The following is a 24,098-nucleotide window of genomic DNA, read 5'->3' as shown; positions in this document are numbered from 1 at the left end:
TGGCCGTGCTGGCCTTTTCTTGCTGTTCTTTGACCCAAGTGTTGCCTTGTACCAGGGCCACCACACATGCTGTTCCCTCTGTCTGAACACTCTTCCCTCAGATCTCTGCATGGCATAATCACCTGCTTCCCTCACGTCTCTGCTCAAGGCGACCTCCTCAGGGAGCTCTTCACTGACCACCCTACCTAAACCAGAATGACTCCCCACTATTCTGTTCCTTACCCTACTCTATTTTCTACATCACGCTCATTGCTTAGGATGTTATATTACAGACCTATTCATTTACTTGCTTACTGTCTGTCCCACTCGTGAGTAAGCTCCAAGATGAGAGAGTGTCTCATCGGCATATCCCGAGGCCAAGAAATGTGACCTACCACAGAGTAGATGCTTTAAAAATAATTGTTGAATAAAAAATGAATAAATGACAGAATGAGTAACTGAAATGGGAAATTAAAATGACACAAGGAAAAAGTCACCAGTCCTCTACAGAGAGGCCCTATAGTCAGGCAACATACCTAGCAAAACAAAGCCAGAATTACCCCTAAAATACCCACCTAAATTGGTCTGCACTTCTTTAAATGCTACCCTCTATGAGATCATGAATTCACTTTCAGAAGAGCAAGGCTAACAACAGGATCAATTTCTATGGGTCAATTCTCATTTATCCACGTGAAGATCAGCCACAGAAAATATTTAAGTTCCCATTTTGCTAACTCCTGCTACCCAGCTACTTCTGAGCCATCTGCCCTTGCATTCAGTTGAAATTAGTTTAAGGAATGCAAACTAATTTTGATAGCAACCTAAGAAAAGTAGAATTAGAACTGCAAGCCTCCTTCAAACTCTCTCTCTCTCTCTCTCTCTCTCTCTCTCTCTCATTATCCAACCCAGACTCAAATGCGGATAACCTGGAGGTAATCTAGTCCTTGGGATTACCCATGCCAACTCTCCCCTCCAACAATATAAAGGTTCGCTACATACAAGTATGTATCTATGTAAATGTTACACATATAATGTGAATAAAATGAGGTTTGTAATACACTTACCCAATCCTAAAGTTATTTAAGAACTGGGCCCACAGACACGACTGCTGAACTTACTCCTTTCCAGCTCCGCTCACAGTGGTACTCAATTTCCCGAGAAACGCGGTACAGGGCAACTTACCAAAGGTGAGGAGGGCGGCGGCGAGCAGTGCTGCTGGCAGTGACCTGGACAGCTCCAGCACCGTGAGGTAGGCAAAGGGGATCAGCAAGGAACCGAGGAACGCACAGAACTAGGGAAGGAAAAGAGAAGCAGTCAAATACCCGGCTAAGCTCAGCCCCAGGGACCTACTGGACTCCACGCAAACTAATGTTTAACATAAAAGACCCTAAGGAAGGCATGACTTGGTGACCTAACATCACCTGGAATACGTATAAATGAGAAAGTGGTGTAAATCAAGCAACATTTATGTTCCTTCCCATTGAACACACACTTTTGCACTGACACAAAATCAGCACCGTCCAGCCAGGATGGTGCAGGCAGGATGCCACACTGGTTTCAAGTGGGACACGCTGGGGTTGGGCTGCCCAGCACTGCCAGCTGTGACCCTGAGAGAGTCACGTCTATCTCTGTATCAGCCTCCCCATCTGTGTAATGTGAACAGCAAGAGTTCCTACCTCATAGGGTTTACTCTTAAGATTAAATGATCTAACGTTTATTAACACACAGGAAGTACTGGATAAATGTTAGCTTCTATTAGAAAACTGTGGGTACAAGGTAAGCAAAACCTCTCTGAAAGTGTTTTAATATTTCAGATAATTCTAATGTTATTACTATTATTTCTCTCTTGGCCCTTTTCTTCAATCATACCAGGAATCACTTTCTACTCTACAGGTTGTATTTTGATTTTGGAAAAAAGATTGGTTGACATTTCATTATCTGGAAAGTTTTGTTTTGTTTTGTTTTGTTTTGAACAACCAGCCTTCTTTCCACCTCGCTACCCTGTCCATCAAAAGTAAATAGACAAGCCCAAGAGAATGGAAATTCTCACATTGGGGTTGTCACTTTTTGTCAACAGAAAGCAATGTGCCCTAGTGTGAAAGGGAATGAGGCTGTTATATTTGGCCTTCTCAATTTCCATAGCAAGTTCACAATGAGTCAAGCCTATATCCAATCATACATGTTAAGTGGTGTTAAAAAGTCATTAGAAAGACACAGAATCGCTTAAGAATATGAACTTGAGGGTATGGGACTCTCCTTGTTTCATACAGTATGATATGACCATGCAAATCATCCAATGATTAGCCCAAATAAGCACTTAGCATTTATCTAAAGTGCTTTGAGCTCCTCAAGGAAAGGTTTGTAAGTGCAACCTGCTCTGAAAGCTCCACGTTGAGGGTCAGTTTCTTCAGGTTTCATTTTACAGTTATGGACGTGGTCCCCAGAGTTGGGTGTCTAGGCCCTGCCATGCTCCATCAAGGCTGGTGCTGGGCCTCAGGGCAAACACATGGCCTCCCTTCACAGACTGAAAAAGCCCTGTTTGTGCCTGACACCTTCATGGGAAAGAAGTAGGAATCTGGTGACAGGGGCGTGGATGCTGAAATCGTAGGAGGAGGCCCTCGGAGGCAGACCACAATATTCCAGCAATAGTGGTTGGAGAGAGGAAGAACGCGTAGCTTGCTAACATTCTGAGGCCAATGTCAGGGCTCCAGGTGGCTCCTGGCTGCCTAGGCCCTGGCTGCTCTCCAACCTGTAGTCTGATGCCTCACACGGGCAGGGTAACAGGTGACAGGGTAGACTTGCTCCTATCTGTAATCTCCGAGGTATCTGGGCCCCGCCCCCTGCCCTTCTTACCCGGCTCATTTCCGAATCTCTACACCTGAATCTCTACTACAGGGTATGGGTCCAATCAGCTTCCCTCTTTCCCCTGCCCCCTTCCTCCAAGTTCATTTATCTACACCTGCCACCACTCCAGGGCTTCCAACTGTACATTTCTGACTGGGTCTGTCCCCAGGGTCCAGGGAGGCTACACCAAGTCAGGAAGCCTTACTCCTCTCATTCCCATGTAGTTGTGATGCTCATATTTGTCCCCAGGCTTCTGGAATAAAAAGGTACCATCATATCCACTCAGGTAGCCAGCAAGACCTATCAGCATCTGAGGAGAGAAGGAGAACAAACAGAAAGATGAGAGACCTTTGAGAGAAGATTCCTTTGTCCCCTGAACTTCCCTCCAGCTGCATCCAGACCTTGGCTTCCCTCGACAACTGTCCATAGGAGTTGCCAAAGTGACATTTTCTCCTGCAGCTGTTGCAGGGCAAAGAATCTTTTGTCTACAGAGATCATTGCTTGAAACAAATCCTCTCTTGTGTTAAGGCCAAGTTCTTGGGAATAGTGCAGACTGAACACTTTAGGAAGAAAAAATCCCCCCCAGTTTGAAGGGCAGGGCCAATAATGGGCTCTCTCATTCAGCCTTCTTTCATTTGCTAAGAGATAAAACAGGACAGCTCATGGGGGCTGATTCCAGGGAGACTGGCCCACTGAAAGGAAAATGAGGTTCCATGTCAGAATGAGGAGGGAGAAAATGGGCCAAATTGTTACACACCAGGAATAGAGAGAAGGGGAGAAAATAGAAAAGAGGAATGCAAAGGCAATTGCCTTTCCCCAGAGGGGAAGAGAAAAGTCCCAGTGGAAAAAATGCCAAAACGCCAGAGACTGGTTTCTCCTTTTTCCAGTGTTCCAAAGGGAGGCAACCCTGGCACATCACAAACCAGCAGAAATCAACTATAAACTAAGAGTTGTGAATCCTTCAAACTATTTAAGAGGATCAGCTTCTTCATTCCTATCTTTCCTTGGCCATCAACAGTGTAAAATTCTCTTTTTCACATAAGCAGCTAAAACATAAAAACTGTCAACGAATACCCAGCACCTGGAACAGCCCCAGGTCGCCCCAGGAGGGCTCCTGTGTTCCAGTGAGGCGTGTGGAGGGCAAGCCCTTCCCAGCAGCAGTGCTTGTGGGGGCTTGGATGTGGACCACTAACCAGCTCAGTTTTTTCTCCCAGGAGTTCTAAACAGAGTCACTCTCTATAGTTCCATGTCAAGGTACAGAAGCCAAAGTTCAGCAGTAAGTGATGATAAAGACTTTTGTTTAAAAACAAAAAAAGTGGGGAGGAAATCCTGGGTCCAGAAGTTAATTAATATAATTAATTTAATATAAAGTAATATAAGGTATTAGAAAGACAGAGCCATCCAAATACACAGATGAACTAAAACTGACAGGTGACAATCAAAACGAATGCTCATTCCCACGTGGGATCTCAGATGGCAAATCTGTCTGGTGCTGGTCTGACTTCCCAGACTGCTTGGCTGGTCTGGTAGAGCGAAGACATGAACAGATGGTTTGGATCTCAGCACCCCACATGCTAGCTGTCTCATTGTGGACAGTACTTACTATCTCTGCACTACAGGTAATAAAACCTTCCTTGCAGGGGGTTGTGAGGATAACAGGTGATGCTGGCACTATGCCATGTGCTTAACAGGCAAAATTCTGTGCCCTCTTAGTTCCTTTAAGGTGAAAAGTAGCCCTGAGCTTACTTCCTAACTAAAGAACTCATTCAAATCAATAAGAAAAAGAACAACCGACAAGAAAAATGGGCAAATTCATAGAGAACAGAATACAAATGGCTAATAAACATATGAAAAAAATGTTCAACCTAACTCATAAAGACATGCAAATGGAAACAATGATATACCATTTTTTGCTCTCAAATCGGCAAAGTTTTGACAGTATAATCATACCAGTGCTGGCAATGGTGTGGGGGAAGCAAGCACCTCCATACGCCATCGGTGGGAATATATATTATGACAGTATTTTTTCAGCAATATCTAACACAAATTTAAATATCCAATTGACTCTTTAGTTTGCCTGCTGAGAATCTTTTAGATAAACCTGCACAACTCTGAGAAGATAAATGTACAGGATGTTCATGCAGTACCTTTTGTCACAGCTAAAAACTGGAAATAACATAAATGCCCATCAAGCGAAGAGGGGTAAAATAATTTATGGCACATCTGTATGACGGAATAATATACAGCCATGAAAATGAATGGAGTACATCTTTATGTGCTAATGTGGAAAGAAATTAAGCTATATCATGTTTAAAATACAAGTTGCTGAACAATTCGTCCGATCCATTTGCATAATGTGCTGTTCGTGTGTATTAATATGTATGTATAAGTACATACACTGATAGTTCTATAAAAAGTTTCTGAGAGGATATATAAGAAACTGTTAAGAAAGATGACCCACAGTTACCTCTGAAGAATAGAAATGTAAGGAAAAGTAGCTTTGGGCCTTTGACTTCCTTCTGTTTCCCATGTGCAGGCATCTTTATTTCTCTTACAAGTACCTATTTGACTGGAGCCCCCAGGCGCCCCGGGTGGGCGCCCGTGTGAACCGGCAGGTACGGCCTCAGCGCGGCAGGAGAAAACTTCCTGCTCACCACTTCAAGGGGCTTTTTGATTCTTTGGCCTGGACTCTGAACCAACGAAAGCTACTCTGCTCCTTCGCACAGGTTTCTAATTTGCTCACCGCTCTCTTTCAACCAAGTAGAGCACAGGACCACCAGGAGATACTTCAGAGGAGTAGATGGACTGCACCCTCCTAGGGGCAGCCTTAGAAAGAAGCCTCACATTTCTCCCTCCACACAGGGGCCAGATGTGAGGAAGGGAAGGCTTCACTAAAAACAAATCAGCCAGTGCTTTCCACATGTCTTCACTGAGCACTAGGGAACTCCAAAAATGGACAGGCAGGCTCCAGCTGAACGACTAGGCTGGGTTTCCTATGGAAAATCTTGCCAGAGGTCTGGTTCCCAGGCAAGCCCAATGCAAATATTCACCACACTGTTGCTTAATTCTATGGCAGTAACAGATACAGTCCGAGTACTGAGGCAAGGCACGTTCACGAGGCAGTGTGGCATAATGGCTAGGAGCGCAGACTCTAGGCCCATCTGAACCTTGACTCTGTCACTTCTAGCTTTGCTCCCTACGGGAAACTACTTATCCTCTCTGAGCCCATTTCCCCATCTGTAAAATGAAGATACAACGGTACCTACTTCATAGGGTTGCTCTAATTTTGAAAGAGGCCACCTATCCCACCTGTAGGGGCCTCCTCCCTGGCCCTGCCCTATGCTCTCTTGCTTCCCTAAGCCCATCTGTCACAGATCGCCCCGCCTTCCCTCACCCCTGCCTTCATCCCCAAGTACTCCATGCTCCAAGATCACTCCCCCACTTCATAAAAGGCAAATTCCTGTCCCCTCAATGCTGAAGAGCTCAGCCTCCAGTTAGGAAGAAAGGTCTGAGTGAATGTCAGGGCTAATCCATTAGCCTTCTCAGAGGTGTTTGTTTTTAAAAGAGTAAAAGGAATTCTGATTGGTGGAATTTCTAACTTAAAACATGTAAAAGGAATGTGCCAGGAGCAGCCTGATGGCTCAGTTGGTTAGAGCGTGAGCTCTTAACAACAGGGTTGCTGGTTCAATTCCCACATGGGCCATTGTGAGCTGCACCCTCCACAACTAGATTGAAGACGAGCTGCCGCTGAGCTGCTGGAGGGGCGGCTGGATGGCTCAGTTGGTTAGAGTGTGGGCTCTCAACAACAAGGTTGCCAGTTCAATTCCCGCATGGGAGGGTGGGCTGTGCCCCCCGCAACTAGATTGAAAATGGTGACTGGACTTGGAGCTGAGCTGCGCCCTCCACAACTAGACTGAAGGACAACTTGACTTGGAGCTGATGGGCCCTGGAGAAACACACTGTTCCCCAATTAAAAATTAAAAAACGGAACATGTCAAACAATGTGTTGGTAGTGGGGAGAGGAAGAGGAGTTTCACTCCCTGTGAAGATTAGCTCCCCTAAGCTATTTCTGCTTTAGGCAACATAGTCCTTCTCTCCATTTCTTTCTTTCTTTCTTTTTTAATATTTATTGGGGAATATTGGGGAACAGCATGTTTTTCCAGGACCCATCAGCTCCAAGTCAAGTCACTATTTTCAATTTAGTTGTAGAGGGTGCAGCTCACTGGCCCATGTGGGAATCGAACCGGCGACCTTGGTGTTATGAGCATTACGCTCTAACCAACGGAGCCAGCCGGCCTCCCCACTTTTGTTTCTTTTTTTAAATTGAGATAAAAGTCATACACCATAAAATTCTCCATTTTAAAGGATATAATTCAGTGGTTTTTCTGTACTGAATTAATTAGGTTGCGCTAACATTACCACTACCTAATTCCAAATTATTTCATCACCCCCAAAAGAAACTCGACACCCATTTGTAGTCATTCCCCAATCCTCCCTCCCCTCAGATCCTGGCAACTATTAATCTTTCTGTTTCTATGGATTTGCCAACTCTGGACATTTCATATAAATGGAATCCTACAATATGTGTCCTTTTATGTCTGGCTTCTTTCACTTAGCAAAATGTTTATACTATTCATCCACATTGCAACATGTATCACTACTTCATTCCATTTTTATGGCTGAATAATATTCCATTGTATTAATATACCTAATTTTGCTTATCCATCCATCAGTTGATGGACTCTCTCTTCATTTCGGAGTTAGAAATACCCCTAAAAACACCAAAGATTTTCCATGAAAGGAACTGGTCTGGAATGTCAGGAAATTCTTTCTACAAGGCTGAGAATTAAGTCCAAAACCAAGGCTTGGCTCCAACCCTTAGGACAGTTGTTCACCACCCTGCTCACCTTTCCCAGAGGTGGGTGCACATCAAAGAAAAAGGTGCGGTTGATATAGTAACTTCCCATTTTTCCAAAGTGAGTCTCATCCCAACTAAAGGAAAAACAAAAAGAGAATAGAATTTTTAAATTATCACATAATCCAAATTGCCTTAATAAATAAAACATGGTTAAAATTTCAGTTAAAACCAAAAGCTATGCGTTTCAAGCAATTAATGAGAAAATTTGAATTTTTTTAAAAAAGCTTTTGATACAAGTGATTTGAGGAAGCAAGACATCAAGCTGGTCATTAATCTTCATTTATGCAGACGAAAAGGGTTAGCAAATATTTACCAACCAGTTATCATAAATTTATAAGTTAAATCTATACTTATTCTGTATCTTGAGCTTCTATTTATTTTAAAAGGGCAAAGAGTTTCCCTATAATATAGAAAGGTTTGTAGTAAGAGTTGTCTTCCAAGGCTGTTACCTTCTAACACTGAGATTACATTTGCTACTAGAAACTACATTACTATTACCACAAACTACATTGTGGGCAGAGAGAGCCTATAAGCCATGGTTGTCACAGAAGTCTGATTTTGTTCATCAACTTATGATGACTAACTAGCTGACTATGACCTCACTGGTCTTGAGGGCTTTCTTACTAGGACCCTAACTAAAACCGATCCTCATTGCACAAATTATTTTGCAAGTAAATAAGTGATTCTAACACAAAGCCTTGTTCTTCTATACAACCACATAACACCTTTTACACCCTACACAGTGCTTTATGGTGGCAGCGCAGTTATCCAGCAGCGCCTGGACATTTCTGTTTGTTAGTCTCTCCCTGCAGCTCAGAAGAATGATTGCTTTCTAGTGACTATCCAATCCCCAGGTCAGCTTCCATAGTATTTATTACTGACACACAAAATAATAGGCAGAGCATGCTTTTCCCTAAAATGCAGGGTTCTTTTTGTTTTTCTGTAACTTAGTGGGTCCAACAGAGACAGAAGAGGAAATCTGCTTCTGCATCCTATAAGCATGCAGCTTGACATGAAGTGAGGACAGTAACGTGGTGATGTCAAAGAGAGAAATAACTTCCAAAGAGTGTGACAAAATAGATTTGCAGAAAGAAGAGATCCAGTCCCAGCTCCAGCAGTTACTAACAGCACGACCTAGCAAATTCACTCAGCTTCTTCAGGTTTCTTTTCTCATCTACACAATGGAGACAATAATAGTATCCGCCATATCCCCCTCACAGGGAGGTGTTAGGGCTCAAGTCATTTGACATGTGACAGAATTCTGAAGACTATAAAGTCCCACACATGCTGGGCACGATTTAAACTGAACCAATATTTGTGGTTAGTTTTGAAGTCTGTTTGGAAACATACTGACAAAGGGGTATGAGATTTTTACTTCAAAAATTTCCCAGGTAAAACTAGTACAGTAAGTCCTCACTTAACATCGTCAATAGGTTCTGTGACTTTCAGCGAAATGATGTCTAACAAAACCAGTTTTACCGTAGGCTAATTGATATAAACAAGAGTTAAGTTCCTGTGGCATCTCATGGTTACAACAAAACGTTAATCGCCATTAATGGAGGACCTGCTGTAGTAATATCCACATTTCTTCTTGTTTTTCCCTGCAGCTTGTGTTGGGAGAGACTGTCCTCCTTGACTCTCCTGCTCTGCTCCTACAGACCTTGCGGGGCGTAGGCCAAGAATGCAAGGTCCTGACTGCTCTTTCCTCAGGCCATTTCTCACGGTTCTGTTTAAGCAAGCAACCTTGAGGGAAGAGTTAGCGTCTCCCTCTGTAACAGATAGCAGTCTTGTTTACTGCTTATTGTATTACAGCAAATTCCCCCAGCTCAATATTCCTCAGCTGAGATACAACCCAATACGTGTGCAGGCACAGACCCGCGGCATCATGTGAGGCTTGGGGGGCAAGGGGAACCGATGCCAACACGCTGATGCTCATCCTGCTTGCTGTTTCATGAGAAATAACGTCCTTGGTCTCTGATCCAGGACTTTGTCTGCTGCCAGCATCTATAGAACAGTGACCGGCTAACTTATTAGCTTGCACATAGGGTAAAATAAAATCCCAAGTCCTGACAGTTTTGGTGACAAGCAGAGGAGGCTGAGACATAGCTTTCTGTAAGAGAAAGGACAAGGACACCTCCAGGTTGGGTTACTGGATACGAGAAGACTCCTCAGCATCTGGTACTGAATGTTCTTGCCCAGTAGTGGGCAAGGAAGGTAATAAAAGTCCCTCACTGTCATGCTTGTTAATGAGGCTGAGTGGGGAGAGGCAGGATGCAAACAAATGGTCTAAATGCTGCCGTGGTTACTGCTCACTCTCTTCTGGGGGAAGGAGGAAGCGACGCAATCATGACGAGAGGGCAGCAAGCCTAGGCGCCCCTGCCGAAAGGCAATGTGGACGTGGCTGCCGAATCAAGGAGTCTCTAAAACTTACATACATGGTGCCAGCAGTAAGGACCTTGCTACACGATGTAGAACTTTGGGAAAATGAAAACATTGAAAGATCCTTGGCTGAGCTGTGTTCTCAAGCCAACAGTAAACGAGCCTTTCTCAGAGGCTCAGAACCACCATCTCCCTCTGTGTCCTGTGATTCCCCCCCACCCACACACACACACACAACCTCAGCTGCTTTAAGGAGTAAGATGATGAAAGGTAGGGCCAAGGTCTCACTGTCCCGAAAGAGGACGGAAGGCCATACACACCCCTCCTAGCACGGGGCAACTCCAGGGAGGCGAGGAACTCAAACTCAGGACTCTATCGAAATCAGGGGCCCACATGTCCACCCTATTCAATCCTATGGGGGGTGGTGGCTTCCACTGTTGAATGTCTAACTGGTATTGATCCCATGAGTGTTAAAGAGGATCATCGCATTCAGGGACTGTTGTGTGTTGAGGGCTGATCCCGGTGGTCCAGAAGAAATAATACAAATCCCAAGAACAGAACGGGAAATCACCGCTTTAAAGATACAATGGCTGCGGGAGTGCCCAGAGAGGCCATTCTCCGGGATAACAGCGCCACCTGCTGGACTCAGGCACCAAGTACACAGTTTTTTAAAGGGGCAACTATCAACTAAGCCTTTGTTGAAATTGAGTGACTCACCATGAAAGCCTTAGGACCCCTGCCACTTTGGGGCGGGTCAACTTGGAATCTATGGCAAAAAAGGGAAGGGCTCAACAAACCTTGCTGGTGAAATGGAAATGGTATATTCAAGAGTACAGCCGCCCTGGCCCTAGAAGCATCTCAATTTTTCATGAAGGGGTGGCAGCTCCCGCTTTGGGAAAAACCATCTTCCACTCAACCACTTAAAGCAAAGCCACTGGCTCAGTGGAGCCCTTGATTCACAGAGATTCTTCTAAATGCTTGTGCCTAGCTCACTGACGGTCAGTTAGGCTCAATTAAAAGCTGATGGTGTCCACTGGGCAGCGGCAGTCATCCAGCCCCAGTGACAACTCTGGAAGGCCAACTGCAGTAAGGGTTGATCAACACAATGGGCTGAATTGAAAGTCTGCACCCTGGCCTTAGACAATACTCCTAAGAAACAAACAAGTTATATTTTTATTTACTCGGGCTTTGCCCATTGGCCTAGCCATCTGGTGTGTCACTTGGAAAACTATATACTGAGAGATAAAAAACACCTCTCTTTAGAGATGAGAACTGTGGGAAAACATCATGGCTGCCTACTGGTGGGACAATCTGGATCACTCACATAGATGTCCACAGAGGGGCCAGAACTCTGATAAGACTGGATCAAGCTGCTGGTCAATCATGCACCAGCCAGACTGCTGCCATTGCCACGTGGATTCATCAATGCACCGGCATGGAAACACATCGACCATCATGCACTGGGCACAGAGTAAAGGACTACGTATATGTTTCTGAAGCAGAAGCCATTACTGCACTATGGTGGCTTGTGACTCCTGCCAAAAGTTGGCCTGTTTGCTTGCAATAAAGGAAGCCACATTGCATGGGGTATTGACCCTGCCTGCTCCAAGACAACTGAATATATTAGGGTTCTGTTCCCCTCTGTGGGCTATCGTTGGTGCCTCAATGCTGCTGACGCTTTGTCAGGTTACAGTGTTGCTGATGCTGCTCCAGTCCAATCATCTGACTCTAGATACAGCATTGTGGCCTTGAAACTAAAACTATGCCATGTTTCCAGCTTTCCAGACCATTTGCAATCTGATAACGGTACACCTTTTTTTTGGCAGTGGCCACCAAATAATAGGCCAATAGTCAAGATATTCGATGACATTCCACACTCCCTACCATCCACAGGCATATGATATTGTCAGGCACGGAAGAGCTCTCTCAAAAAGATTTCTGACTCTACTTCTGTCTGGGTTCAGACACCTTAGTAAAGCAGTTTGGTCACCTAACGCAGCCATCACCAGAAAGGGTTCATCTCCTCTTGGCCACCAACGGGGTAAAGATCAGGATAAAAGGTGTGACTGGCTATACAAACCTATTTTGAAAATTTGAGATTCTTCCCTGACTTTCCTGGGCATGATTTGTCTTTCTTTCCCCTAACAGCAACTCCAGATCAGCCTGGGGACATCTATGGGATTCAAATTTAACTCTAGTTCAGTCACCTGGATTTTCTTGCTGGCGTGAGATGGTCTTAGAGCATAAAGCTAATGACCATTTGGTTGAGTACAATAGTTGTCAAGTCACCCTATAGTAGTTCGCGTGGGCCAAGGTGGGAGATATAATGCCTCAAAAAGATGCATTAGAGCTGATTGTCCAGCTAGGTCTTATTTTGGAGGAAACACAGTATATGAAATAAGACCTACTGGTCCTTTCCCTACCCCCATGCCCCCACAGTTATTCACAGGTGGCTGAATCCAGGTCCCTGGAAGGCATGGTTGTGGTTAGCACCACAGGTTGGTTTCATCCTGCTGCTTGAGAGTCCTCCTGAGAGCAGCCTAAACTAAATGCTGTATGAGACAAACTGAACAGATTTGGTCCCTGCATCTGTCAGTCAGGTTCATCAGAGTAGCCAATGGAGTAGCACATTCATATGAAAATGTGCTATAAGCCAAGACATGAAGGATAGAGGGGTGAGACATGGGGAGGGACAATCCTCCATGGGTCTCGTCCTGCCACACAATCTCGCTGGGTATGCAACAATGTAAGGCCCTGACTGTACTTTACCTGGGCCATTTCTCAGAGTTATGTTTACATCAAGCCACTTCGAAAGATGAGGGAATGTCTCTCTCCAGGACAAGAGTAAGCTTGCTCACCGCTTGCTATAAAACAGGAGAGTCCCCGAGCTTATCGTTCCTCAGCTGCAAGGGAACCTACCATGTGTGCAGCCATCCATCTGAGCCCATAGCATCGCCCTGTGGGACTTGGTGGGGAGGAGGGGGAACTACCTCCAACATCCTGCTTCCTGTGTTGTCCGTAGTAAGTCCTTTGTCTCTGACCCAGGAGTCTCATGTCTTCTGCCAAGACTCATGAAACAACAACAAACTAATTTATTAACGTCCAAGTAGGGTGGCCCTGACAGTTTGTTAGCTTGCTTGCTTTTTGGTCAAGGAGTTCCATTTCTAACATCCCTACACTTTTCTCCTCAGTGGTAATGAGAAAATATGGTATCCCTTATTGACCAAATGAATTTTCAGATTAAAATTTTTCAATTAAAAATTTTCCTCCTTTCAACTGGAAACTTTTTAAGCTTATGTAATGAAATCTGGCCATGCCTCAGTCCTGCAAGTGAGTCTTACAAAATAAAACCTTTAAGAAAATAAATCTCTCCTCACAGGTGACCCTAGACCTGCTTCCTGGAACCCCTGTCACCATCCCTAGACAACTAAGTTGTCCCTGCTCCCCAGGATGAAGGTACCCAGTTAAGAATTTTCCCCTCCACTGATGTCTGGAAATCTTGCAGATTGGGAACTCAGGCCTTAGGAAATTCTGTACAAAAATGTCCAGTTATCCTTGGAAAGTTCAAAGCACCTTTAAGAGCCACGATTTGAGAGCCAGGTGAGACACTGCACGCAGCAGACCCTGGAAGGCATGAAAACTGCTTCCTCGGATCCTAGGAATCCCACTGCCACTGACTATAGCAAAGACTCTTCTTACATAGACTGTTCTTAGCCAAAGGTAACCACCGGAAACCTCAGTTTCCCCTCCAGCGCGACTCCGCCCGTCTCCCTGTGAATCCCGCCCCCTCTGGGCCACCGGGCCAATGAGAGGGTGCGTCCCTCCCTCCCGGTTGCCTTGGTACCCGGAGAGTCACTCACCAGACGTGCTGCGGCTCGTCCAGACGGTGGAAGCGGGTGGCGAAGGACAGCAGCGTCACCAGGGCGAGCAGGGCCCACCGGCCGGCTGCCTCGAATTGCCGCGAGCCCCAAACAAGCCGTTTGGGGCTCCGCGCTGCAGTCTCAGCAGCTACGTCCCGGCTCCCGGCCCTAGCAGCCTGGGGTCCACAGCGGCCCCTCCGGGGACGCAGCTCGGATCCTGCCAGGCTTGCGCCCACCGCCTGCAGCATCCTTCCCCTCCTCAGGAGCGCCCTCCGGCCCGTAGGCACACTAAGTCTTGCGAGCCGCCCTGCCAAGAAGCCACAAAGGGGCACCTCGGGGTGCCCTGGGAAATGTAGTTCCTTACACCGGCAGCGGGCCGTGGGGCCCCGGCCTCTTTGGTGGGCGGGGAGTGCGGCGGCCTCCCGGGCCGCTAGGAGGTGGCTAGTGGCGCAGAGCATGACGGACCGCGACAGCCGAGCGGGCCAGGCCGGGGAGGAAACGGGCGCAAGGAACTGCAATTCCCAGCAGCGCCGGGACTGGGAGCGTGGCGACAGGGCGGGGCGAGCTAGAAGAAACCGTAAAGATCATTCTAGTCCAACCCCTCCTTTTACTGAGACCTGAGCCAACGTTCTGACGTGTCGTGGTCTCACTGGGCCTCAGCTGACGAGTCAGAGCGTCCCAGGTGCGAAGTTTACTGGCCTGGAAGCGGTGTCGCCCGAAGTGCGAGATGCAAGCGGGGAAGGTGTGTGCCACGCATCCGGGGAGAGGGGAGCTACTCAGAAATACTGAGAAACCCGGGGGGCGGAGTCAGAGGTGCGCCGCGCGGCCCGGGCCCCAGCTCCGACAACGACTCCCAGCAGGAAGCGCGCCGCGCCGCCCGCTCTGCGCCTGCGTGCTGGCCGCTGGGACCCGCGGTCCGGGCCGTGTTAGGCCGGCGGCGGCGCACCTTGGGGGCACGCACCGGGCAGCGTCGCGTGGCTGTTCCCTCGCACTTCGCCTGATTTCCCCACCCCCCGCTACGAGGACTATAAACGTTGTCCCTCGCCTGCCTCTTCCGCGCTGCCCTGCGTGCTCCTTGCCTGGCCGATCGGCCCGAAAGGCCCTAACAGTTAACGTTTGCCCTTGAGAGCCCCAGGGGCCAGGCGAGGCAGTGGCGCTTTAAGTCATCACAGTCACTTGAGGAGCTTCCCGGGGCCCGTGCCAGAGCCACTGTATCAATCTCTGGAGAAAGGGGCCCGAGAATCTGCATGTTTAATAAGCGCCCCCAGATGAGTTACTAAATTCTCGATAAAGTTTGAGAACAGCTGTGGTAGCTGGAAGGAAGGTGGCGGGCACGTCAGGTGAGATAGAACATCACTTTAATAACGGAGAGCCCTCCCGCTCCCAAACGGGATTTTAGGAGTCATTAAAGTCCTTGTGTAAGAGACAGATGAAAAGTGAAATTTACAGTGATCAGAATCTGTATTTGAACTGGAAACAAAATTCTTCCAAGAGTGGGAATAAAGAAAATGGATACTTGGGTTTAAAATTTAGCTCTACACGTGTAAAAAGGAACATGGAATGGTTTATATAGTTATCATTGGTTAAAGAAACTGTCCTTCAGTACGCCTCCCAATGGCCCATAAGTAGAAAACCTGAGGACATTTACAGTGACTCTGGTCACCCTTCGTACACGTCAAAGGAATAACATTTATTAGGTTGGTGCAAAAGTAATTGCGGTTTAAAAGGTTAAAAATAATTGCAAACGCCGGAATTACTTTTGCACCAACTAATAGTAATTAGGAAAGGCATTTCTTCAAGGATTCTAAGCTGATGTCTGCAGCTCTCTAGTGGTCCCATCCTTCACCAGCAGTCGCTGTCGTGACCCCAGGGACCCCTCTCGCCTGGCCAGGTAGGGAAAGGAATGCACCTCTGAATGTGGCGCATCCAATTGTAGCCACCCAGCTCCTGCCCTTCCAAGGACACCCACTGCCCATCACCTGCCCTCCTGCCAGAACAACCTTCACTTTCCCCACAAAAGGGGCCGTCAATACAGGCTGGAACTGCAGGGCTCGGGGAACCAACTTGGAAAAGCCTGGGTTCTCAGCTGTGCCCCTGCCCACCTAGAAGATGGAGGTGGTGCTTTAGGTGTGGTGAGGTAGCAGCTTGGTGTGAAGGGGGGAAGGGGAGAGAGAACGTGGGTGAAATGTCTAGTCAGAGGGATGGTAGACAGGGATGACCTGACAAATATTGTTGAGTTCTCCCTCATGAGTTCTGTTGAGTTCTCCTACATGAATCCACGTAGGAAGATTCATGAATGCTAATTACTGGTAACTACCCTGGATCCTGCTTGGAAATGCCGGTTACCCAAGAAGCACCAGAGGGATAATGTTGAGTCCCTTGAACTTTAGAGGAGCGGTCTCATACTCAGCTGCCGCCTGGGTCCTGAAGGTCACAAAAATGAGAAAAGTGGACCAGGTGGGGTCCATGGCAGATCAGAGAGGGCGTGCTCTGACAGACGGGGGCCCTTAAGCAGCTCCAGTCAGTTGTTGCTGAGTCCGCAGTCTCCAAATTTTTTAAAGAAAAAAGACAACAGGATTTATATATGAAACATCCTGATTTTTAATGTTGGTAACTACAGTCATCCCTCGATATCTACAGGGGATTGGTTCCAGAGCCCCTCCACCCAACGTGGACACCAAAACCCGAGGATGCTGAAGTCCCTTATATAAAATGTATTTGCATATAACCTACAGTACACTTTAAATCATTTCTAGCTTATTTGTAATACCTAATACAATGTAACTGCTATGTAAATAATTGCCATACTGTATTGTTTAGGAAATAATGACAAGGAAAAAAGTCTGTACATGTTCAGTACAGATGCAACCATCCCAGGAACTATATAGTGCACGTCAGCAACAACGTCACTTGTTTTTTCCAAATATTTTCAGTCCAGGGTTGGTTGAGGTTGGTTGAATGCAGAGATGCAGAACCCGCAAATAGGGGGAGGGCTGAGTGTAACTGAGACATTTTTAATTACTGTGTAGACCAAACAGAACATTGGGCTACCAGCTTGAGACCTCGGCTTTGGAGTGAATGGGCACATTCCCCAGCTACTTTTATGAGACCAGCTGAGATCCTGGAGGACTGGTGGGTGGGAGGTTGAAAGCAAGGGGCACCAAAGCATGAAGAAGTAGAATTCCTGGTCTATCTGCTACTACTGCTGGAAGAAATCTAAGCAATCATTTACGACAATGCTTCATTTTACAAATGAGGGAGCTGAAGACTAGAGCAGGCAGGGCTGCGTCCAAGGTCATACAGAGCTGGTTCCTCCACTGGGACTAGACCCCAGTATACCAGCTCCCAACACACTGCACCACACGAACTACTAGCTCAAAACCAGGCCACCCTATCCACCAGGAGCATAAGAAACTTCCCACAAGTTGGAAAGATACCCTTTCTGACCTGAGGCAAAGTCCCCCTGACACCTGCCTCGCCCAACTTCCCCATTGGCTGATGGGACCCACCCTTCAGGGTCCCTCCTCCTTTCCTGCATTTCTGTGAAAGGGCACATTCCTCTGAAGGCCAGTGGTCACCACAGCACCATGACTGAGTCTGGCAAGGTAAAGGAGGGCACTTGCAGGCTGGCTTCCCCTCAAGAATGCGTGACAACACAGTTTGGAGCCAAGGGACCCCACGGGACTCGTGGCTTCTGACCCAGAGAGCTCTGTGCCTGGCCTGAGTTGCCCATACGCAAGCCTAAGGAAGGAGACCTGGCGGGATGGCAGAAACAGTGCTGGCTTGGACTGGACCCCCCTGGCTGGATGCTGGTGCCCCTCTCCAGTGGGTTCCTGGAGCTGGGAACCCACCGAGCGCGGGTTAATGTACACCCTCCTTCTCTCTCCTCAGCCCATCCTCTATTCCTATTTCCGAAGCTCCTGCTCCTGGAGAGTTCGAATCGGTAAGAACTGTGCCTCCACCAATAGCCTGGGTGTGGTAGGGTAGGTTAAAGGAAGGCCTGCGTGAAAAGCTGTCCTGGGGCAAAGAGGTGCTCTGTCAGAGCTTCACCCCCTAGCAACCAGCACCCCCAGTCTCCTGGAGCCCTCAGCCCTGAACCGCACCGCCACTCAGGAAGTCCAACAAGAGGAGTGGGGGTGGCAGGAAAGGAGACTTGTTTTTTCTCTTGGGCCTGCCACTTCTCCCACCCTAGTCTCCAAAGCCCCTTAGCAACTATGCTTAAAGCGGGCCCACAAAATCCAGAGGGCCTTGGTAACGGGCAGGAAACAGCTGGCCTTCCTCAGCTCTTATCTTACTTGATCTGGCAAATTAAACTGAACTGGCCATTGTCCACCCCAGTTCATCCTTCCCTCCCTCAGTTTAACGGGGTCCTTTGCAAAGGTCATAATCCTAGCAGCTCATGCTGAGGGAGAACTGTGCTGAGTGCTTTTGAGTGCGTAACTCCACCTAAACCTCGGAACCCTAGGAGGGAGATACTGTTATTGTCCCCATTGCCCAGGGGCTCACAAAGTTAACTTGCCCAGGACTGCACAGCTAGCAAATGAATGATGAAATCTGAACCTAGACCTCATGGGGAAGCCAGCCTCCATGATCCCTCCCCCATCCCAGTCACTTGGTATTTGCTGGAATCAGAACGCAAAAGCACAGGGGTGCCCGAGGACACATTTCTCTGAGAAGACGCCTTCCCTGGGCCCAGAGCCTCTGCGCTGGCTGGGCCAGAAACCAGAGCAGCTTGGGCACTGTCTCTGTAGGGCCTGCATACACGGGTCTCTCCTTGGCCTCAAGCACTTTCGCTCTCCAGAGGAGCTGACCAGCACTGAGGAAGAGCCCGTTCTCCCAGGCTCTCTGCAAACTGATGCATCCTGTGCTCCCCTCACTCCTTTGCTCTTGCCTCAGACCGACTGGCAATCATGAGGGCCCCATTGTGGGTACAGAGTTAGGGGAGTAGGTGGTGACCAGGGAAGCTGGAGGGAGGGGAGAGGGTCAAGCTTGGCCTTGACTACCTAGCGGAGAAAGAAGCCTCCCTCTGCAGCCTCATAGCGTCCTGCAAAGTAGGCCAGAGGCCGTCCCCTGACTCCTGTCTGTTATCTCTTCTAGCTCTGGCCTTGAAAAGCATCGACTATGAGACAGTGCCCATCAACCTGGTAAAGGATGGGGGCCAGCAGGTAAGGCGAATGCCCCCAGGCCACAATGTGGGAGTTGGAGGCCTTGGAGAGAGACCAGTAGGGGGTGCAGACTTCTGCCCCCAAAAAGGTAAACAGGCACCGCATGGTCCACAGACCAGAGGAGACAGGGTGGCAAGCTGAGTAGCTGGAGGAGCCACTGGAAGGGCCCAGGCTCCAGGCTCCAGACCTCAGCCTGGCTCTCAATGCCGGACCCCAGGAGGGTGGGTAGTGAGTGGGTCCTTGCCCCATGCTGGGCCCTCTGGATTTGCCGTGGTGGCCAGCGTGTGAGGTGCATTTAGCCAGGCCATTGGGCTGAAGCCTGTATCTCAGCAGCCCTTGGGGGTGGGGATACTGCACGGAGCACCCAGGCGTCACCTTGGGCCTAGGAGCCAGAGCTTTACCCAGGGGACGGGGTTCAAGTGTGGGCAGCGGACCTGGGGTCTTCCTGCTTGCCTGGTTCTGCTTTAGCCAAGTCAGGCCAGGCCGCCTGCCCACCAGGACCTTGTCTCCACAGTTCTCTAAAGAATTCCAGGCCCTGAATCCCATGAAGCAGGTGCCGGCCCTGAAGATTGATGGCATTACCATCGGCCAGTCAGTGAGTGCAGGGCTTGAGATGGCCCTCGGCCCTCGGGGAGAGGACCTCCCAGCATGATAAACGTTTGTGGGAGGGAGGAAGGCTGGTTGCTTGTTTGGGGAAGTGAAAGGAGACTGGCCATATGGGGAAACAAGTGCTGCAGGATGAGAATCCAAACTGAGCTTGGGCCCCTGGGGAGCCTCTTGGCGTCACAGGGCTCAAGCTGAGGTGGGGACGGGGGAAGGAGGAGTTTGCTGGCCTGTCCCCTGTGGACCCCTCACCGCGGGCCCCCTCACTGCTCCCTCTGGACAGCTGGCCATCATCGAGTACCTGGAGGAGACTCGGCCCACTCCGAGACTCCTGCCTCAGGACCCAAAGAAGAGGTGCCTCGTGCGCATGATTTCCGACCTCATCGCCAGCGGCATCCAGCCCCTGCAGGTGTGGCGCTTGCGCACTTGTACACGCGCGCACTGTGCTGAGCCCACAGTGAGGTGCCCATCTTGGGCGTGAGCGTGGCAGGAGGACAGGGAGGGCTGCTCAGGGGCTTAGACCACGTGGTGAGGAGCGGGGAGGGGAGGGATCTCAGAAATCATCCACTCTGCTGGGTCCACAACCATATTCCCAGAAGCCCTGGGTTTCCAAGAACGTGCCAGAGGTGCTAGAGGGGGAAGGGCCAGGTGACAGAGAGACTGAGCAGCGTAGATCCACCCCTCCGGCCTTTAACCAGAGCAGCCTCCTTTCATCTGTGCTGACCGTAGATTGGAATTCCTGTAAGATTTTACTGTTTATAAATGTTCAGTGGTAGGAAGGAAGGAAGGAAGGAAAAGAAAAGTAATAAAACAATTCATCTGTGCTAACCCCTGACTTTGTGAATGAGGAAATAGCCCCAGAAAGGTAGAGTGACTTGCAGTGTCACTCAGCTGAGAATGACAGAGCAAGGACCAGAGCCCAGGACCACTGACTGTGCACCTGTGCCCCTGTCCCCATGTCACTGTCTTTTGTAACAAAGGAGGTTGTCGCAGACAGTAATCCCCATTTAACAGATGAGGAGACTGAAGTCCAGAAGTGAACTGTTTCCAGGGGTGCAAGGATGGAAGGAGTCCAGATCTCCTATGTGCCTTTCACCACCCCACCACCCGTCCCATTGCCCCATCCTGTATCACGCTCCCACTCCTCACAAGGGACCATGTAAGGGGGAAGCGTTGGATGCAAGGGATAGAAGCCTCGGGTTAGGGCCACACCTGGCACAGCCATGGCAGCATCCTGCGCCCCCCCTTACACATCCCTGCCAGCATCACAGGCCTCCTGACTAGAGGAACCACCGGGGCCGGAGGCTGCCAGGATCGTCACCCCCCTTTAACGTCAGGGCCCTGATGGGAGGAAGGGCTCGGAGCCTGGAGGAGTGGAGGGAGGAGGAGGGACACAGCCAGGGACATGTGGGAACTGAGCTTCCCTGAGGAGGCTTGGCTGAGCCATCCCAGCCGGGCTCCCAAAGCCAATCAGAGTTTCCTTGGGCTACACAGAACCTGTCAGTCCTGCAGCAAATGGAACAGGACAACCGGTTGACCTGGGCCCAGAAGGTCATCAGTTCTGGCTTTAATGGTGAGTCCATACTCCTGCGAGCTGCCCCAAGGTGACCTCAGAGAAATGGCCTTTGTGCCCATGGCCTTGGGCATCTGAAATAGTTTCCCAGGATCTTTGGACAGTGGCATGGAAGAGGGTAGGGGGCAGGGCTGGGGAGGCAGTGGGCTGAGCAGCATCCATACCTGGCCTCAACTTCAGGTACTTCTGGGAACCTCAGTACCTGAGGCCCTTCAGAGCTGGATGACACAACATCTGCTTCACTGCCCACTCCGGCCAAGAAACCAAGGCCAGCAAAGTGCCAGCCTGTCAGTGTGAGAGCTGCTGCCTTGGCCAATGACAGATCTTGTCCCCCTGGGGGAGGGAATGGCAGCTGGACTTGAAGAGCCCAGGAAAACATCGTCTCATCCCCATGTCCCTACCAACTCTCTGTAAATCTGGCCTCCGTATTCCCCCAGCATACACGCCCCAAGCTGTCACTCACAGCCACCCATTTCAGAACCATGGGGGCCAAGGCCCAGAAAGGCTGATCTCCCCATTCTGTGCCTGGAGTAAAATGATTCCTTTGGCCTCCCCACAGCTTTGGAACAGGTCCTGCAGAACACGGCGGGGAAGTACTGCGTGGGGGACGAGGTAAGCCCTCCCACGCCTCCCCGCAGCGGCCTGCTGCCTCATGCTGACCCTCTTCCACGTAGACTCAGCCATCTCCCTCCACCCAGGGCAGGCTCAGCTCAGAGTTTCCTGAGAAGGCATGGGGTGGGGGAAGGGGAGAGACCAAGGCTATCCTCTCTGCCAGGCAGAAGGTACCTCCTGGGGAGTTCTTTGGCTCATTCCTAGTCAGCTGCCGCAACAGGAAATGAGTTTCTTATTCCTGGAGGTATTCAAGCTGAAGACCTCATCTCTGGGATAAGGGGGTGGTGGTCTAGGCATCAGATGAGGGATTAGACTAGGTGATGTCTCCTGTCCCTCCCGATTCTGAGGTTCTAGGGCTCAGGTGCCCTTGACTCCTACAGGCTAAGGCCCTTGCCCTGTGAAAATTCTGGTACAGGGCCCCAACCGCCACCCTGAGGCATCTCCTCTCTCCTGGGAGCCCTCACTAAGGGACTTGGAGAGCATTTTGTAACCAGCACAGTATATCCACTGAGGCAACGAAGTGTTTTCTGGCCACCCACAGAGTTGGGTGTCAGAACAACTGGAGCATGGCCTGGGAGAAGCCTTCAGCTCTGGGGACGGACCCAGACAGACCCAGGAGTGGGTGGGGCAATGTGGACAGATGGAAGAGCCAGCAGATGGGAGCATCGGGCTGGTACCCCAGTATAGTCACCAGTAGACACAGCAGCCCCACCTGTAAGTCTGGGGTGCACACCCTGACTCAGACCTCCCCACCCCTCTTTCAGGTGTCCATGGCTGATCTCTGCTTAGTGCCTCAGGTGGCAAATGCCGAGAGGTAAGAGAGAGCTCTGCCACCCTCCCTCTTCCTCCTGGCTCCTCCCCTCCAAATGCCCAGCCTCCTCCCACAGTCAGCCCAACCCCGCTCTCCACGCCGCCCCAGCCCCATCCCACTTCAGCTACTGAGGTAGCATCTCATGCAGAGACTGCCTGACTGGCCAAGGGCCCTCTGGGCCGCGCCACACCAGCCACTGTGGCCTGGAAGAAACAGTGCAGAGGAAATCAGTGGAATGCCCCCTGCCATGCCTGCCACAGCCCAGGTGATCTTACACAGTCCCTGCTCCTAAGAGGAGGAGGCCCACCTGGTGGCCACCCCAAGAGCCTGGTATCCCCAGACATGGTGTGTCTGTGCCCGGCAGTGAGCTCTACCTCTGCTCTCCTCCATCAGCCCTTCAGTGGGGTGTGAATGAGAACGAGTCTGGAAGGCATTGCATTAGGCGCCCTTAGGGATACAGAAATGCCCCCAAGGAGCTGATGAAACGGATGGAGAGAGAATCTGTGTATATAAATGCCTACTATGTGCCTTACACATAGTAGGTTCTCAATAAATACCCATTGCTTGGATAAGAACAGTAGGTAACAGAGATACCAGACGATACTGCACAAGACCTACCCCTCCCTAGAGAGCTGCCTGTGAAAAGGCTTCCCACCTGGCAGGGCCACCTTCATTGCCCTTCCCTGGCCAGCCCCAAGGGCTTCCTCCAGCCTGCATCTGTGCTTCCCTCACCACCCACAGGGCAGTCTCCCTGTACCCCTGCAGACCTTGGCTGAGGAGGGTGTTTCTCTGCCACAGGTACAAGGTGGATCTCACTCCCTACCCTACAATCAGACGTATCAACAAGTCACTGCTGGCCTTGGAGGCCTTCCAAGTTTCTCACCCCTGCCGGCAGCCAGACACACCTCCTGAGCTGAGGGCCTAGCTCTCAAACCAGGCCCCACTGGTGCAGGAGTAGAAGCTACGTGGACTGAACAGGCCTAGAAACGAGCAAACCCTAAGTGAAGAGGCCGGAGACTTGCACTCCTAGCCCTTGAACTTGAACTCTAGCCCTGGATCTGCCTTCAGACTGAGTCTTTCTGCCTTCATTCCCTCATCTGTCAAATTAGGGCAGGGTGGAGTGGGAGTGTGCCGGGAGGGAGGGAGGGAGGGAGGGAGGGAGGTGAGAACATGACCTACTCTTTGTCATGGGGCAGTCATGAAGATGAAGTGAGAATGTAAACTAAAATGCCTAGCAAGCTTACCAGAGAGCCACAAGGACATCGGAGCGCCTCTTCCCGTCCCCTCCGCTGTACCTGACTCCACAGAATGCCCCTGCTGCAATTTGATAATTAAACTGAAGCCTAGTCCCCCA

The 24,098-nt window shown here is 49.6% G+C and overlaps 2 protein-coding genes across 5 annotated transcripts in view; one reads left to right on the top strand and one right to left on the bottom strand.

The window, feature by feature from the left end:
- Positions 1-14,438, bottom strand: part of POMT2 (protein O-mannosyltransferase 2) — a 40,513-nt gene extending 26,075 nt beyond the window's left edge. The window contains exons 1-4 of the mRNA XM_019733494.2: positions 13,981-14,438; positions 7,731-7,815; positions 3,029-3,133; positions 1,162-1,270 (exon numbers count right to left, since the gene is read on the bottom strand). Of these exons, the coding sequence (XP_019589053.2) occupies positions 1,162-1,270; positions 3,029-3,133; positions 7,731-7,815; positions 13,981-14,438 (757 nt within the window). The remainder of the gene's footprint in view (positions 1-1,161; positions 1,271-3,028; positions 3,134-7,730; positions 7,816-13,980) is intronic.
- Positions 14,439-14,581: 143 nt separating this feature from the next.
- On the top strand, positions 14,582-24,098 carry GSTZ1 (glutathione S-transferase zeta 1). Of its 4 annotated transcripts, none has more exons than XM_019733497.2 (9): positions 14,582-14,722; positions 17,872-17,923; positions 19,078-19,145; positions 19,660-19,740; positions 20,032-20,157; positions 21,243-21,321; positions 21,881-21,933; positions 22,698-22,747; positions 23,543-24,098. In XM_019733497.2, exons 1-9 carry the CDS (start codon positions 14,708-14,710, stop codon positions 23,667-23,669), a joined length of 651 nt encoding a protein of 216 aa, XP_019589056.2. In that variant the 5' UTR covers positions 14,582-14,707; the 3' UTR covers positions 23,670-24,098. The 4 variants fall into 4 exon arrangements, with proteins under 4 accessions (XP_019589056.2, XP_074183252.1, XP_019589055.2 ...); XM_074327151.1 differs by lacking the exon at positions 14,582-14,722 and adding an exon at positions 17,484-17,585 and having other exon boundaries at positions 21,759-21,933; positions 23,543-23,681; XM_019733496.2 differs by lacking the exon at positions 14,582-14,722 and adding an exon at positions 17,485-17,585.

Source organism: Rhinolophus sinicus, linkage group LG03 (assembly GCF_036562045.2).
Source record: "Rhinolophus sinicus isolate RSC01 linkage group LG03, ASM3656204v1, whole genome shotgun sequence".
NCBI lineage: Eukaryota > Metazoa > Chordata > Mammalia > Chiroptera > Rhinolophidae > Rhinolophus > Rhinolophus sinicus.
The sequence above is the reverse complement of the archived record's forward strand: the minus strand, read 5'-3'. Positions and strand labels throughout refer to the sequence as shown.